The 15,027-nt window shown below is 36.2% G+C and overlaps 1 protein-coding gene across 1 annotated transcript in view; it reads left to right on the top strand.

The window, feature by feature from the left end:
* Positions 1-14,204, top strand: part of VPS50 (VPS50 subunit of EARP/GARPII complex) — a 98,292-nt gene extending 84,088 nt beyond the window's left edge. Inside the window, exons 23-28 of the mRNA XM_085310507.1 lie at positions 1,899-2,047; positions 3,139-3,235; positions 3,377-3,535; positions 5,078-5,199; positions 8,330-8,519; positions 11,762-14,204. Coding sequence (XP_085166633.1) covers positions 1,899-2,047; positions 3,139-3,235; positions 3,377-3,535; positions 5,078-5,199; positions 8,330-8,519; positions 11,762-11,881 — 837 coding nt within the window. The 3' untranslated portion in view covers positions 11,882-14,204. The remainder of the gene's footprint in view (positions 1-1,898; positions 2,048-3,138; positions 3,236-3,376; positions 3,536-5,077; positions 5,200-8,329; positions 8,520-11,761) is intronic.
* The last annotated feature ends 823 nt before the right edge of the window (positions 14,205-15,027 follow it).

Genomic DNA, 15,027 nt, shown 5'->3' on the forward strand with positions numbered 1-15,027 from the left:
CATACTGCCAAACAATACTAGTTTAATCACTAAATACCAGTGAATATTTATGTAAGTTGACTATTTCAAATGTTAGATTGTATGCATGTGTATGTATGTGTTCGCAACTCACTGTTAGATTGGAACAGCAAAAGAACATGCAGGCTGGATGATGATGTTCCATGTTCAGAATTTAGATTTATAATGGGCTCTGTCGAGACTGCTTCAGTCTTCTGGTCTAAAAATTTGAGAATAAGTGTTACAGTTTAATTTCAGTCTATTTTCCTTATATATGTCCATTCTGCTCTCTGTTCAGTAACATTTCAAACTGAGGTAACTCTTTTAGGAGCTACTATTATTACTATTAGATTTTTTTTTCTTTACCCTCAAGCATTTCCTCAATAAATTGCAATGATGCCATGGCAGAAGGACAACTTGATTTATTATTGATTCCAGAAGGCTCTGAAATTAAATTTGATTTGAAGTGAACTAAATATATTCAGGCAGGAAAAACCTGAAATGCTTCTTTCTCAAACCTCCTGTAAAGTGTGGAGCTATAACATTGCTTTGCCCCAATACTGCAGCCTTATCACAGCAGCTTTAGCATGGATTAAATGAGCTCCTTTGTACAAAGCTGGACAGACCAACATGGATCTTAGTTTGAAGCGCACAAACTCTAGTACAGAAAATACTAGACGTATATACACTGGATGCAGCTCTTTATCTCTACTTTCAGCCTGAGATACGGTCCTACTTGAACAACTACCTGCTGTATAGTAACCTTATGACCCCATAGTAACTTGCGTGTTAATGTATGCGTTGGCAAAAAACAGCAATATATTCTTGAAATCAATGCACAGGAGTTGAGAGGTTCTGTTTTCCTAAGAAAAAATTTATACGTGTATTTGTTTCCAGTTATGAAGCAGGGTTTTTCAATATAAAAGTTGTCTGTATATATTATTATGATGGGTATATTGGTAGCTACTAAGAAAGACACTGCTTGACTGAGTCTGAATTAAAATAAACCATGCAATTACTTCAACAATTATTTCGTACAGTATCACGCTGACACTGTTATTTACTAATACATAGTCTTCCATGCTAAAAACTAATTCTATATGAAATTTAATCCAAAGGTAGATGTTATGTAAGATAAATACATATCCTAAATCACACACTGTGGCTTGTAATATTGTTAGCAGCCTTTAAAGAGGTACAGTAGTCATGTGCGTGCTTTAATAGTTTCCTGTATCGTGCTATTTTCAGGCTCTTATAGCAAAACTGTTTATATGAATAATTGCCAGTTGTGTATGCCAGTGATGTAGCATTAGAAGGCTCAATTCTACGTAGAGTTCTCAGTCACATAACTAGATTTTATGTACAACAGTAGATAACTGTCTGCCTTACCAGCACACGGAATGCTTGCATGGTATGCAAGAAGGCTGTGGAGCATAGTGTGCAGGAAGTGCTGATGAGCTCCATGCTGCATTGCAGCAAAAAATCTTATCCTGGCACAAAAAGTCTGTGCTGGGACTGTTCTCCATTCATGGAAACAGTAAAGCCCATGCATGAGTAATATTCCTTTGATTTGTCTCGCTAAAGGATTGCTGTCTGACTGTATAGACTATCACCAAAGGTGAGAAGTTATTTGCTCAGTCACCAGATGGGCCATTAAGATGTAGAAGTTTATTCTGTGTCTTTTTTTTCTGAAATAGATACTGTTCTAATTGAACTGACTTTTCATCTGTTTGACGTCAAAGAGTGCTCAAGTAGGAACAACTGAGGTCTCCATTAATACAGGCTTGATTTCAATCACATCTTAGAATTAGAMATGTTCCTTCACCTCATCTGTTATCTGAAACTGCTCAGCTGTAGCCGTTCTTGCTTTTTCAATTCAGTTGTTCAATTCTTTGTTTTAGGAGGTCTCTGCTGATCCCACTGGAACTCTCACAGCTGCTGAAGAGAGAAAGGAGAAGGTGCCGAGCCCACATCTCAGTCATCTCGTAGTTTTGTCATCGGGCAATTCGCTATATGGTTTGGCAGAGAGAGTGGTAGCCACAGAATCCTTGTAGGTTGTTTACTGTACGCCATATTTTTGTGGTCACTTGAAGCTATGGATTGTTTAAGAGATTGTGTTTACAAACTGAAAACTTCTTGAAAGGTCAAAAATTCCTGCCTCTGAATGCTATTTTAGAAATTAATATGAGAGGTAATTTTTTAATTGATAGGTTGTAGGACCTGGCCATGTGGCCTGACCACCTGCAAGCGCAATAAAATTTTACAGCGGCTGGGCCAGTAATTAGTGGCAGTACATGGCTAAATGTATCAGAGGGGGRAAAAAAAATAAAGAAGCTAATGGGAGTATTTAATCTGCGTGGTTCACTTAAACCTTTTAGAAAGTACTCAAATACTGACAATGGAGACTCAGTACTGTTCATATTGCTTTGAGATGTTTTTTGCAGTGTGTGGAAGTTTACCTGTGAAGGAGAGATTATACTGAAAGTAGTGCAAAGCTCTTACAAAAAGTGATTTTTATTTGATCAGAATAACAATAAGAGTTAGGTTGAAAATAGATTTTAAAAAGGATCTTCTAATCTTTTATCAGCATTGTCTTGTGTGGAAAAATTTTTCTAAGGAGCTTATTTTCTTTGGCATTCATTTCAGCTTGGTTAGAAATATATTTCTTTGTTATTAACAAATCCTGCCCCTGAGGTAAAAATTGATCTGGTAGTCTAACTTTAAAATATTGACTAATAAATATCTAATTAAGTAACGTTATTTTTGAATCCTGACATGGATTTATTAATGTTAGTTTTGACTGCCCTGCAGTATGAAAATTACAGAACATTTTCCCACTGGCTTGCTTAGACTTTGAATCAGACTTCTTCAGTATATCCTGAGTTGCACAGGAATGTTGTTTTTATTCAAGCCATAGTCTCTTTGTTCAAGCGGGTTTTTTTTGTTTGAAAACATTTAAAATTTGTCAAAATTGAGATTGTTATGCTGGCATAAAACTGATACAGTTCTTTTCAAGATAAAACTTTCCAGGGTTACATATCGTTATTGCTATCAAAAACATTTTAACCATAAAGGAAAAGAAATATAGAGACATTCCGAATGTTGCATTTAACTCACAGTGAATTTTCTCTGCTTTCAAAGGGTATTTTTGGCTGAGCAGTTTGAGTTTCTTCAGCCTCATCTTGATGCAGTGATGCCAGCTGCCAAGAAACCTTTTCTTCAGCAGTTCTATTCACAGGTCAGAATTGCAAAATTCACAGCAGATTTTTAAACAGAAGATTTGAAACTTGCACAGTATGGTGTGAATGTTTGTACACTATTATATGTTGCTATTAGTGAGAAATGTACTGAATTGAATTTTATTTATATTCTATTTCAGACTGTGTCAACTGCCAGTGAACTGCGCAAACCAGTTTATTGGATTGTTGCTGCTAAAGCCATTGATTATGAACAGATGCTTCTTCTCATGGCTACTGTGAAATGGGATGTGAAAGAAATCATGTCACAGCACAATATATATGTAGATGCTCTTTTGAAGGTGAATACTTTCTAGGAGATGGTACAGTACAGCTTTAATATTTAATTGATGTAATACTTCACTAAAACTGCTAAAGCAGCATGGTTAGAGCCATACAGTATCCTAACAAATAGTAAGCTATTATAAGGTGGTCCAGGCAGAATTTTCTTTTATTCTTGCTATTGCAAGACTACAGTAAGCCCCAGGATATATATGTTGTTCAGGATTCCATGCTTGTTTTCAGTGCTGGTTTTCTATGCTTTACAAAATTCTTATATTTTGCAAAAATATAGGAATTATATAAAAAAAATTCTGTATTTCACAAAATTCCACACTTAGCCATAGTATGTATAGAAGCGGGTAAATTGGGGAAAGGAGATTGTTAAGATTTTCATCCTCACAAGAGTAAGTTGTATGCCAGTTAAAACACGGCATTTTGATACCCTGATTTCTCTTGCCAAATCCCTCATTCAGAAAATTTGTCTGTTAAGCACCAATTATTTGGTTAGAAATCAGTTTAAGTTGGCTACTGAAATTCCATTCTGAGTGGTTTTCTTCTTTACCTACTGAATTTTTCAAAAAATAAAAAATATATTAACAGCCTTGGAATGAAAGCACTTTATTGAACAAGTATGGTCTTAATCAGCTGCAGTGCAAACTGCTTTTGCTCGTTACATACAGCAGCACATAATCAAGGTCTGTTTTATGTTTTTGAATTCATTTTTTTTTATTATAGATATATTATTCACTGGAAGCTGGTAGGACACTTCTGTTTCACTTTGTATAAGTTACAAAATCATTGTGGCAGTACAATGGTAATTACATTCAATTATGACTAGGTTGTCACTCATAATGGAGGTTCAAATATGTCTGGTCTATTGATATTTCAGGTAGAAACAGGTGCCCTCCCTCCAACTGAATTGTTATCTAGCATTGCAGTATGCTGCTAACTATTAAATTTGATTTATTTGCAGGATGTGCTCTTAGCTCTTTTTAAAGTACTTGGGAACTGTTTAGTGTGAGAGGTTGAAGAATGAAAAGTGACTACAATATTTTTGAGTTTCTCTCTGAAAGCTGATGGGGCAGGAATGTAGAGGAATGAAGACACCATTGCTGGACTTTCTTCAGTGGTTGTATATTGGCTTTTTAAATGTTAGAGATGAGTTTAGGGAGCAAGGCAATGAAAACTATATTTGAAACCTTGTTTCAAATATTTAATTTATTTATTAAATTTTCAATTTAAACCTTGTTAATTTTCAGAGGCATCAGTTTCATTGGGAATTACATTTCTGTGGAATAAAGCAGTATTTTAAAACAAAATTACTGAGGTAATATGAATGGTATACCAGAAAGTGGTTTTCTTTCTACTTTGCACATTAAGCTTGTCTCTGTAGCCTGTACTTGTTAAACTTCTCTGCTTTTCTCTTATTTTTCAGTGCTATCTGTCAGGTGCATTTTCTAGTTTGTTCTCTCCTCTACCTCCCTGCCTTTTTTTTTTTTCTTAGGGACATATATAATATGATCTCTTTTATGCTAACAGAATAATCTCTTATATTTCACCAGGAATTTGAAGAATATAACAGAAGGTTGAATGAGGTGTCTAAGAGAGTCCGTATTCCACTGCCAGTCTCAAATATTCTGTGGGAGCACTGCATACGCTTGGCCAACAGAACTCTGGTAGAAGGGTAAGTAGTTCATGAGAACCTCAGTCTTGGGTAAATATGTTTGTTAATTTAATGAAATTAAAGGTTCTAATTTTGCAGTGTATTATATACTGGTAAGGTCTTGAGCTTTCAGGGAGCCCAAATGATACCAAGGCTTAACATATCATACTCAGTAAAAAAAAAAACCTCTGATGACTATGACATGAAGCTTAAAGTAAATAGTCTTCATACTGCTGAAGACTGTCATTATCTCAGTATTTTATGGAAGCATTGAAAACAACATAATTCTCTTTTAAAGAAACTTCTACCTTTAAATTACCATTTTCCAACAGAGCAGCTAAGATAGATGAAGTGTATTTATTGACATCTCTATGGTCATGCCTTTTATCTTTGCCAGGAAGAAAGATGGAGTGGCCAGCTCTAACAGTTACATTAGAATACAGGATTTCTCCAATCTAGTCGGGAGCAGAGGGGTCTTCTAGTTGGTTTGATAAACAGAGTCTTGAGCACCGTAGTCAGGAACTGCTGCATCTAGCTCACTGCTCCTTCATCAGTGTTCCAGTCTTTTCAAAGTCAACATTGTTTCCTGAAGGTTTCTGTTCTTGTCCCTTTGCTACCTGTCGTGGCTCTCATCACACCTTCTTTTGCATCATAGAATATGTGCTGTCTTTTCACTCATCTTTCCATATTTCTTTCCTGATTACTTTACCCAACTCATTTCCTGCTTTTTATTTCACTACTTTTTGTCCCATTCTTCTGCTGCCAGTTCAAGTACAGGACCCCAGCAACATCCTTCTTCCAACTGTCAGCTGTCTATAAGGGACCTGCAGCTTCCACTGCTTTTGTCAAGCCATTCATTTTTAACCTCAGGCCTATTTCGCTTGTGCCCTGCTCTTGCAGTCTCTGAGATAAGTTTTGTCTTTGGGGAGATCAGACCCAACCGTGACCTTCTGTTACCTTTTGAATCACTTAGTATGACAGATGCCCTATACAAGTACCCTGCCTTCTTTGAAATCTTTTCCGCTTTTCCATCATGCCTTGAATCAAATGAATTAGAAAAAAAGAAATTGTTGGCCATATATGTTTATGCTTTCTGTCTGCTTTTCAACTTTTTTTCCCCTCTTCTTTTGAATAGCAAGGCATCTGGTTTTTTGTGGTTTTGTTTATTTTGCTTTTGGGGTTTTTTATTTATTTATTTATTTTGTTTCTATGTATCTTCATCTTTTGGGACTTTAGTGTTCACAAACCATTTCTTAGCTGGAGATTCCTTTACTTTTGCCCTACAGTTTCGATTCACATTAAGTACTTACCATGAAACATTTACCTTCACCTAAGCATTTCAGAGACTAATAAGAATGGACTGGGAATAGCTTGCTGACATGATTTGTCATGTACCCTTTCTCAAAGTATAAAGAGCACTCATCGTCTCATACCAAATGTCTATAATTTCTCTTTCTTGCACAGTTTGTTCTTCTCACAGGCAGTGAAGTTTCTTTTTCCACAGGGGAAGAGAGGGAAGGAATTCTGAACACTTGATTTGATAGGAAATATCTACGTATCTTTTTTCATCTCCAAATTCCTTGAAGTCATGGAATTTAAAGCCACGAATAAGGAATCTATCCTCCAGTCAGACAGTAAACTGAAATTGGTCTCATTAAGCTCTTCACTGAGTGAAAACTTACCTTCAGTCAGCTGTATCTGTATGAAAATTTTTTCTTTTCTCCTTATTCTGTGTTCTCCCATGTTTTCAATGTGGCTTCTTGAAATGCTTCTTCAGTATGTCATATTGAGGACTCTCATCCAACCTTCTACAGAGCACCAGAAGGCCCGTTGGTCCCTCTCTCTCTCTTTACTTTTTTTATTTCTGTATTCTGCAAATTTTGCATTCTACAAATGCAAAATCAGCATCCATCTCACTGTGACTACCTTACATAACTAACATTTCTGTCTGATCAGCATCCTAATGGATTTCTAGCCATCATATCCAGGTTAGTATAGTTAAGACAAATTTGAAACCTCTACCTAGCTTCTCTTAGTGCAGTAATATATCAACATATAGTTCTTCTGCCTCCTACTTTTCTGTTAATGTAATTGGTATTTCGAATCACCTGGTTCTTTGTACCTATCTACACCTTTCTGCATACCAATTTGTAAGGATGTAATTTCATAGTATTCTTAACCTGATCTTGTTATGCACCCAGTCCCCAGTTGCATGTTCCTGCTGCCTCCTTTGCATCAGACCTAACAATTGTGGGACTGTACAATGGTTAGGATCAACTCCTTAAACAAATGGAAGACTAATCTTGTTCTTAATTTGATGCACGAAAAGAGTGAAAACTGTGGGATAGGATTATTGCTTCTGGCAGCAGCCAGTGGGTGGACTGGATTAAATCTGTCAAGACACTGGCCCAAAGCCAAGCGTTTTTATTCTCTGCACAGAGCTGAGATTAGTACTGTTTGAGTTATTGCAGTGTCTTTGCCTGTTGATCTTGACAAATGGAATTTCTTTCCTGTTTCAAAAGCTGCAAAGATTGTTTTCCTCATCTGTTGCCTATCATCCCACTGTAATCCTTCCTGGTTATCACCGTACTCTGAGCTCGGCTACTGTCTCCTCTTGTTTGAACTCAAGCCTATCACCCACTGTATGTCAGTCTACCCTCAGCTGGTATTAAAACATTAGTGCTGCCATTGTTTATCCCCTGGTGGTTTTGAACAGATGGCTTTGTGTCTTTCTCTTGTGCTTCCACTGTTGTTTCAGCAAGCTTGTGGTGACCATTTCTAAAGCTGCCGTATTACCTCTGTTTGCTGTGATGATGATCAGTTCACTAATGCCACTGCCTAATGTACTGATCAGTACTGGCTTTGTTGCCCTTAGCCCACTTCTGTTTGTAAGTTCTTCAGTGTAGGTTTTTGTGGCCTGTCAAGTACCCTGCTAGGTATGGTGTAGTTATGTCCTATGAGTGGGGCTAAAAGGTGTTATACTGATGCAATTAGCAACGGACACCCTCAAAGGAGTTCTTACTGGCTTTTAATTTAAAACCATAATTTGTTCCTACTGAATGTTTAAAGAATTAAGTTAAAGAACTTTGAAGAGTGAGATTCATTTTCATTTCCTTCTGGCTATTACTTTCCAATTCATTCTTCTTTTCAGTTATGCCAATGTTAAGAAATGCAGCAATGAAGGACGTGCCTTGATGCAACTGGACTTTCAGCAATTCTTAATGAAACTAGAAAAGCTAACAGACATTAGGCCTATTCCAGATAAAGAATTTGTGGAGACCTATATTAAAGCGTACTACCTAACAGAAAATGACATGGAACGCTGGATCAAAGAACATAGGGTAAGTGCCGAAGTTCTGTTCTTTTACTCTGTATCAGGGGGATTCACCATCATGCTAATAACTCTATATTATCAGTGCTTTACATGTGTTAAGAATTAATATATTCATATATTAATATATACGTGTATATAATAATCTGATATAGTAAAATCTGTATGGGGTGCAAAATGAAAAATACATATTCGTAAATATTTGTATGTTTGTATTTATTATCAGTTGAAGCTAGTATGTATACATACTGATTTGAGAACTGATAATGGGGAGGATGAGCAAGCCAAGTCAAATCTACCTTCTCTATCAAAACATGTAGAGAACTAGAGCTGTGTATCATCTGTGAGACTGAGATGCAGTGTGCTTTGTCACTTTGTTTTCTTCCAGTAAACTCGTAAAGATTTCTCCCTACTGTCTTTACACCTGGGAACTTTTTACTGTAGATCTTTAAACTACTTGTCCTATTTGTTAATATGCCTAGGTAATACAAGCAGGAATGGAAACTCTTTGCTTACTAGTAAAATGCCATTTCAAGCCTTCAGCAGTATCAGTATGATTAGGACAATGGCAGACAAAAATGCAATTTGAGCCAGCTCAAGCCAAGGTTATCTGAATGAATTGATCTGCTGCAATTCAAATGCTTGATCTTCAAAGGAGAGCTAAATTTGTCATTCTTTCGTATGTCTACCTTTAGTCCATGGCCTTTTGCTTGTACATAGCTGCAGACAGTGCAGTTAGTGCCTGTTCATGCTTTGAGCTTTACCTTTTGTTTCTTCATCTGCAACCTCTTACCAGCAGTGTGGTTTCTACCATCTATCCAGATCTGTAACCTAACTGACAAGTATCAGGAAAGTCTGAGCATTTAGCAAGCTAATAGTTTCTCGCTTTTTTAAAGAAAGATCCATTTAAAAATGGATCTGTCGTTAACAGGTTTGTCAGAATTAAGAACAAGCTTCACAACTGATTCCTTAAGAAAAGTTGTCATCCTTTTGACAAAAAAGAATTTAAATTTATTTACCATTACAATGTTCAGGCCATATCCCTTTAGTTTGTAAAAGAGTTTGTCTAACGAAGATACACCATAGATACACTAAAGCTTCAGGCTTTAGTGAAAATCAGCCATATGGAACTCTCTGCACAATCTACCCAATGTTTTGTGAAGGGCCAGAGCCAAAGACAACTCTTTCATCCATTCCTTAGGGCCCACCTCTCTGGTTAACCACAATGAAGGAAGTGGATGAATCACAGGCACTGGAAAACTATGCACTGTAAATTCTTGTTTCATAGCCGAGGCACAGACCCAAACTTGCCTAAATGAACTCTGAGGTTAAAATAGTAAGGTGGGTGAGGAGATGGCTGCAGTGGCATATGCAGCTGTTAAGGAGAGTAAATTAATAACCTTCATTGTCAAGGAAGTTACAGGTTGAAGATAAACTTGATCTGACAGATTGTGGCCAATCTGTGCTGTGGAGAGTGTAATCTCATCTGGGCAATCTAGGGCTTCAGTGGAAGACGGACAGGCTTTGGTGGTCCACCAAGACTTCCTCTTCTAATCTTGGTTTCAGTGAGAATCCAAGATTTCCTCAGAACGTCCCTGTCTAGTATTTGAAAACATTGTTTTTGACCTGGAAGGTATTTCTGTTGTCAGATATTTAACCATAAGCAATCTTAAAGGTTACTTCAGGTCACTTAGCAACTTGCTCTTCAGACACCATCCCCATAAAAGCTGCCCTTGTACTCAAGTGAATTAAGAAGCCAGAATCATCACTGAGTATGCATAATCTGGTTTGAGCTATGTGAGTGGATACAGTATTCTAGTTGAACAACATCAGTGCATYGGATGTGTTTGTATAGACAAATGTGCTCTGAAGGATGAAGCTAGTACAATATAACTCAAATGAGGAAAGTTCCTGTAAGAAGATGAAAAATCTTTTTGTAATTCCACCATGTAGCAAAGAAATTTGCTGGTTGGGTCATTCTGGTTATTTGTGCTAGTTCATATGCATTTAAAAATGTGTGAGTGGAATGAGCTTAACGAGTACATCTATAAAGGAGTATACCAGTTCCGACTAAAAAAAATTGAACTACAAACAAACTGAAATAATTGGGCCAAATTTCATGTGATGAACCTACATCCTTTAGTGGAGTTGAAAATATCTGCGTACTACTTAGAATATGTCAAAGTGCACAACCTTATCAGGAAGTATGGTTTGAAATTAGGACATAAAGTTTTACTTTGCTGTTGGGAGTGGTTTGCTTAAACTAAGTTGTGAGGCCCAATGTGTAAAAGACTCATTGATCCTGAATTGGGTGAAGTAAAAACAATATTGCTGTCTGAGATAAGTCTTTGTTTTGAAAGTATTTAGCATGCTTTCATGCTACTATAATTTTACAGTAATTATAAGACTAAGTAATAGTCACATGCTTTCAGAGCTGAAACATTGTTAAAATGACAAGTCTTTTAAAATGGAGCACTTTGAAGTCTGTATTTTGAGATTACTTGAAACATAGCTAGAAATGTGTGGAAGAAATGCATGGAAGAAAAGCTTCCTTCATACAGTTTTCCTTGTTATACCTGGAGCCATGAAAGAGATTGAGCTATCTGGTGACCTACGTTGAAAGCTCTTGTTAAACCTACTGGTGGAGGCAACATTTTGGATAGTATGTGTATGGAGGTAGTACTGGCAAATGTGATGTTTTTGCAGGTGTTAGGGTTCGTCTGTTAATATTTTACCATTCTTTTCTCCTTTATCATGTAATGAAATTAATGTTGTTTAAAGATCGTATAGACAGAAGTATTTAGAAGCTTATTGGAACTAAGAAGTCAAAAAAAAGATCATCAACTTTTGTCAGTTTGTTTAGAAAAGTGATTTTTATGTTGAACGCTTCCCTCATATGCACATATATTTCCCACCACGCCTCCCAAAGAATGGAAAATACATTAAAAATTGTTTTAGATATGCCAGTATTCACAGAATTACTTTCTGTGAACATAGTCCAACACTACTGAAGTTGTAAACATTTTCCATTATAACCTGCCATGTAGAAAAATACTGTTTTGCCCCTGCCTGACTCAACTATGAAAACTATCCAGGCCTGGCTTAACTACCATTTTAAATCTCTGTGTACTGACTACTTCTATCAGATGAGAAGTCAACAGTGTGTATGCCTGTGTTTGTTTTTTAAATTTGTGATTTTCTCTGGTATTTTTATTCTGTTTGCCATAATACAATCTGCTTTTGTTTGGCCAGGAATATTCCACTAAGCAGTTGACCAATCTGGTGAATGTTTGTCTGGGATCCCACATCAACAAAAAGGCAAGACAGAAGCTGCTAGCTGCTATTGATGACATAGACAGACCGAAAAGATAACTGCAGAAAATTACCTTCCTTGTGACTTGAACCCTTTTCTGTTAACATTAGCATGCAAACACATCTCTCATGGACTAATGACATCTTTCTCCCCAAAACATTGTGCATGACCTTTCTTACCATGGGAAATACTCTAAATTGGCATAATGTTCTAAAATACCTTTTTTAACCTGTAGATTTTTTTTCTGTTGTATTTCTTGTTTCTTTTGTTACTTGCCCGTAGTAAAGGGCTACTCTTTATGTATCATTGGTGAACTGTATATTTTGCAAAACTGTATACTGTAAGAAAATCAAAATCAGAGAAACACGTTGGCTTAATGTATAGTGATACCCTTTTTAATAAAGGGGCTACTTGAAAATGTGATCTTTTTTTTTTCCTCCCTGCTTTCATCCTTAGAACTTGTGCTTTATTATGGACTGATGTAAAGTGAAAGAATATGTACGATATCTTTGAATGATGAATCTTGCACGTGGATTAAGAGTACACTTCAGCTAAATATTCTAAAGCCTCTTATCTTCGTATGTATTTTAAAATGTATGTCTATTTCAGAATTAATTTAGTCAAATCAAAGTAATTGACTTCAGATTATAAGAAAGTAATAAATACTGTACACTAATATGGTTTGATTAGTGAGATTTTGTTTGCCTAATTCAACAATACGAAGTGTCATTTACAATGAAAATAAGTACTATTCTTTCATATCACTTATATCACATATATTTTTGTCCCTTGGCCAGTTGTCTTTATTCCCAAGCAGTAATGCCGGTGAATAGTAACGATGACTTTTGGCAGATATTTTGGACTGGTACCAAGATAATCTTATTATTTTCTGCCCTGCTGTAGATTTCCTGAGAGATCTTTAGTGAATCAGAATTGCTGGGCTGGGGATTTGTCTTAATGATTGTTTTGTCAGATCTTTGCTGACTCCACGAAAGTTTTCAGGTCTGGCTTCAGCTGAGGAATCTGCCTTTTAAGTACCTTTTTGCTTTCTTTGAAGAGATGATTGGTGGAAGATACTTGAAGACTGCTTGAATACTCTGGTGTCGGAACCAGAAAATCTCCCAAAGCAGTTTGAACTAACTAGAGCAAAGACTAATTCTCTCCAGATCTGTTCAGTCTCTCTGTTTTTTCAGTCATCTAATGTTTCATGTAAATGTAATGTCATGCAAAGGGAACATGCTAGCAGTGAGCTAATAGGTAAAATAGTTTACATAAGCTACAATGCATTAATATATACAACATGAAATTTTCAGTTTCACGTATACATACCCAAAATTTTCACTTTCAGGTTTGTACTTATCCGTAAACCTTTGATTTGAATACAAGAGCATCAGTGTTTACTGAAAGATGACAGTACCCACTGAAAAAAAAAATGCCTAATGAAATCATGATTATTGCTCTTTTCTGTGGTTTAATTTCTTCTTCAGAAGTAAAGAGGACTGAGCATCAATGTGTGAGTTCAGTAAAAGCCTATGTACAATTTTTGGAAGAGTGACAAAACTTACATTTTAAATATTGCCTGGCTAGTGTTCAGTTTGCTTGTTCACTCATATCTGGAAGGAAATAAGATACAAAACAAAATTTGAGTCCATTCTGTACTGACTATATTGTCATTCAGAGTTCCATGTAAGGAAACTTCTAATGTGTATGGTGGAGCTGAATCATTTTTACCCTAGTTAAAAAGCTGCTTCAAAAAAAGCAGAGTGTAGTTCATTTTGAAAGTGTGGACACTTGCGTCAGTGCATCTGCCCTAAAGTCAGATCTTGTACAAGAACTCTTGGAAGAAATAGAAATGCGTCAGAGATGATCACTGTAAAATCTGTTTCAATTTCATTCTCATGGATTAAGTAACAAATTTAAATGATTTTACCTTAGTTCTGGTAAATGAGTACATGGTTAATCTGTCCTTAACTATTTAGGTTGCTGTAATTCAATTGCTTACCTAAAGGTAGGAGTATAAGCATTGATTGGAATGTAAGGTCAAAAAAAGGAGATTTTGTATGAATCATAGCCAGGAGATTTTTTACAGTATATTTATGATTTTACTCTTTAAGTTATCCCCCAAAATAAAAGAACATGTAAGATGCAGTGTTGAACCTGTGTAACAATTGTTTGAATTCCTTTCTTGTATTCTTCTTCTTGTATTCACCAAGCACAGCTGGAGCACAGATAGCTGAATTTTGGAGTCCTTGGTTAGGCAAAGCATATACCTGCCCTGATGAGTATACAACTGGCTTTTTTTACAGTAAGCTTCTCTCAGTCACATCTCATGGCTCTGGGGTCACTTGTTTCTCCCATGTGGATGAAAGTCTTCACATGCGTAGAAGAAACTGCTTGGCTTTCTTCTAAACTAGAAAGAGAAAACTAGTTCCTGACCAGCACTGCTTAGCAAAACCTAATCGTGGGGTGTAGGTTATAGCTGGAGATTCCCTTCATAAGACAACTATTCCTTCCTCCTTCTCTGCCCCTTTAGGAGAGAAAAGGGGAATGGTTATCAATGGCTAACCTAAAACTATCTGTGAAAGGTTTACATCTCCTTTTAATTTGTGTGAATGACAAATGCATTGTAATGCTAAAGATGAGCTTTGTTTAATGCAAAGTGGTACAGGAAGTTTATCTCTTGACTTGATCTTCTCTTAGAACATACAAAATTATAAGGATTTTCTCTTCCTGTGAAAGTGTTAAGTTTAAAGTCTTACTTCCAAGAAATGGCTCATGATTGATGTTTATGAAATTTCTGTACTGTAAGTTGTACTTYGATAACTTGAGCCTTGAATAAAACCAGTGGGATGGGGAGAATTAATTGATAAATACTGCTGTTTCTTACCAAAATGTAATGTTTCTTGCCATATGTCAGCAGGTACCTGTCATATTATGAATGATTTGAATAGAGATGGCAAAAAAATGCAGATTTATTGTTTGAGGGCGATAGTATCTAATTTATTTATAACCACTGCTTGAAACAGCATAGCGTAGAAACTAAGCATCGCATCAAGACACTTTATTTCCGTATTTGCACCATAATCAATGCCATTTATATACCACAATGTTTCCCTTCTTGCTGGCTATTTAAGGATGTTTCAGAAGGTGGTGTTTTTGCAGTGCTAGAGCTGTTTCTCATCACAAGGGGAACTTGTTTTTTAAG

Source organism: Rhea americana, unplaced genomic scaffold, assembly GCF_003343005.1.
Source record: "Rhea americana isolate MKP2758 unplaced genomic scaffold, rheAme1 scaffold_32, whole genome shotgun sequence".
Classification (NCBI taxonomy): Eukaryota; Metazoa; Chordata; class Aves; order Rheiformes; family Rheidae; genus Rhea; species Rhea americana.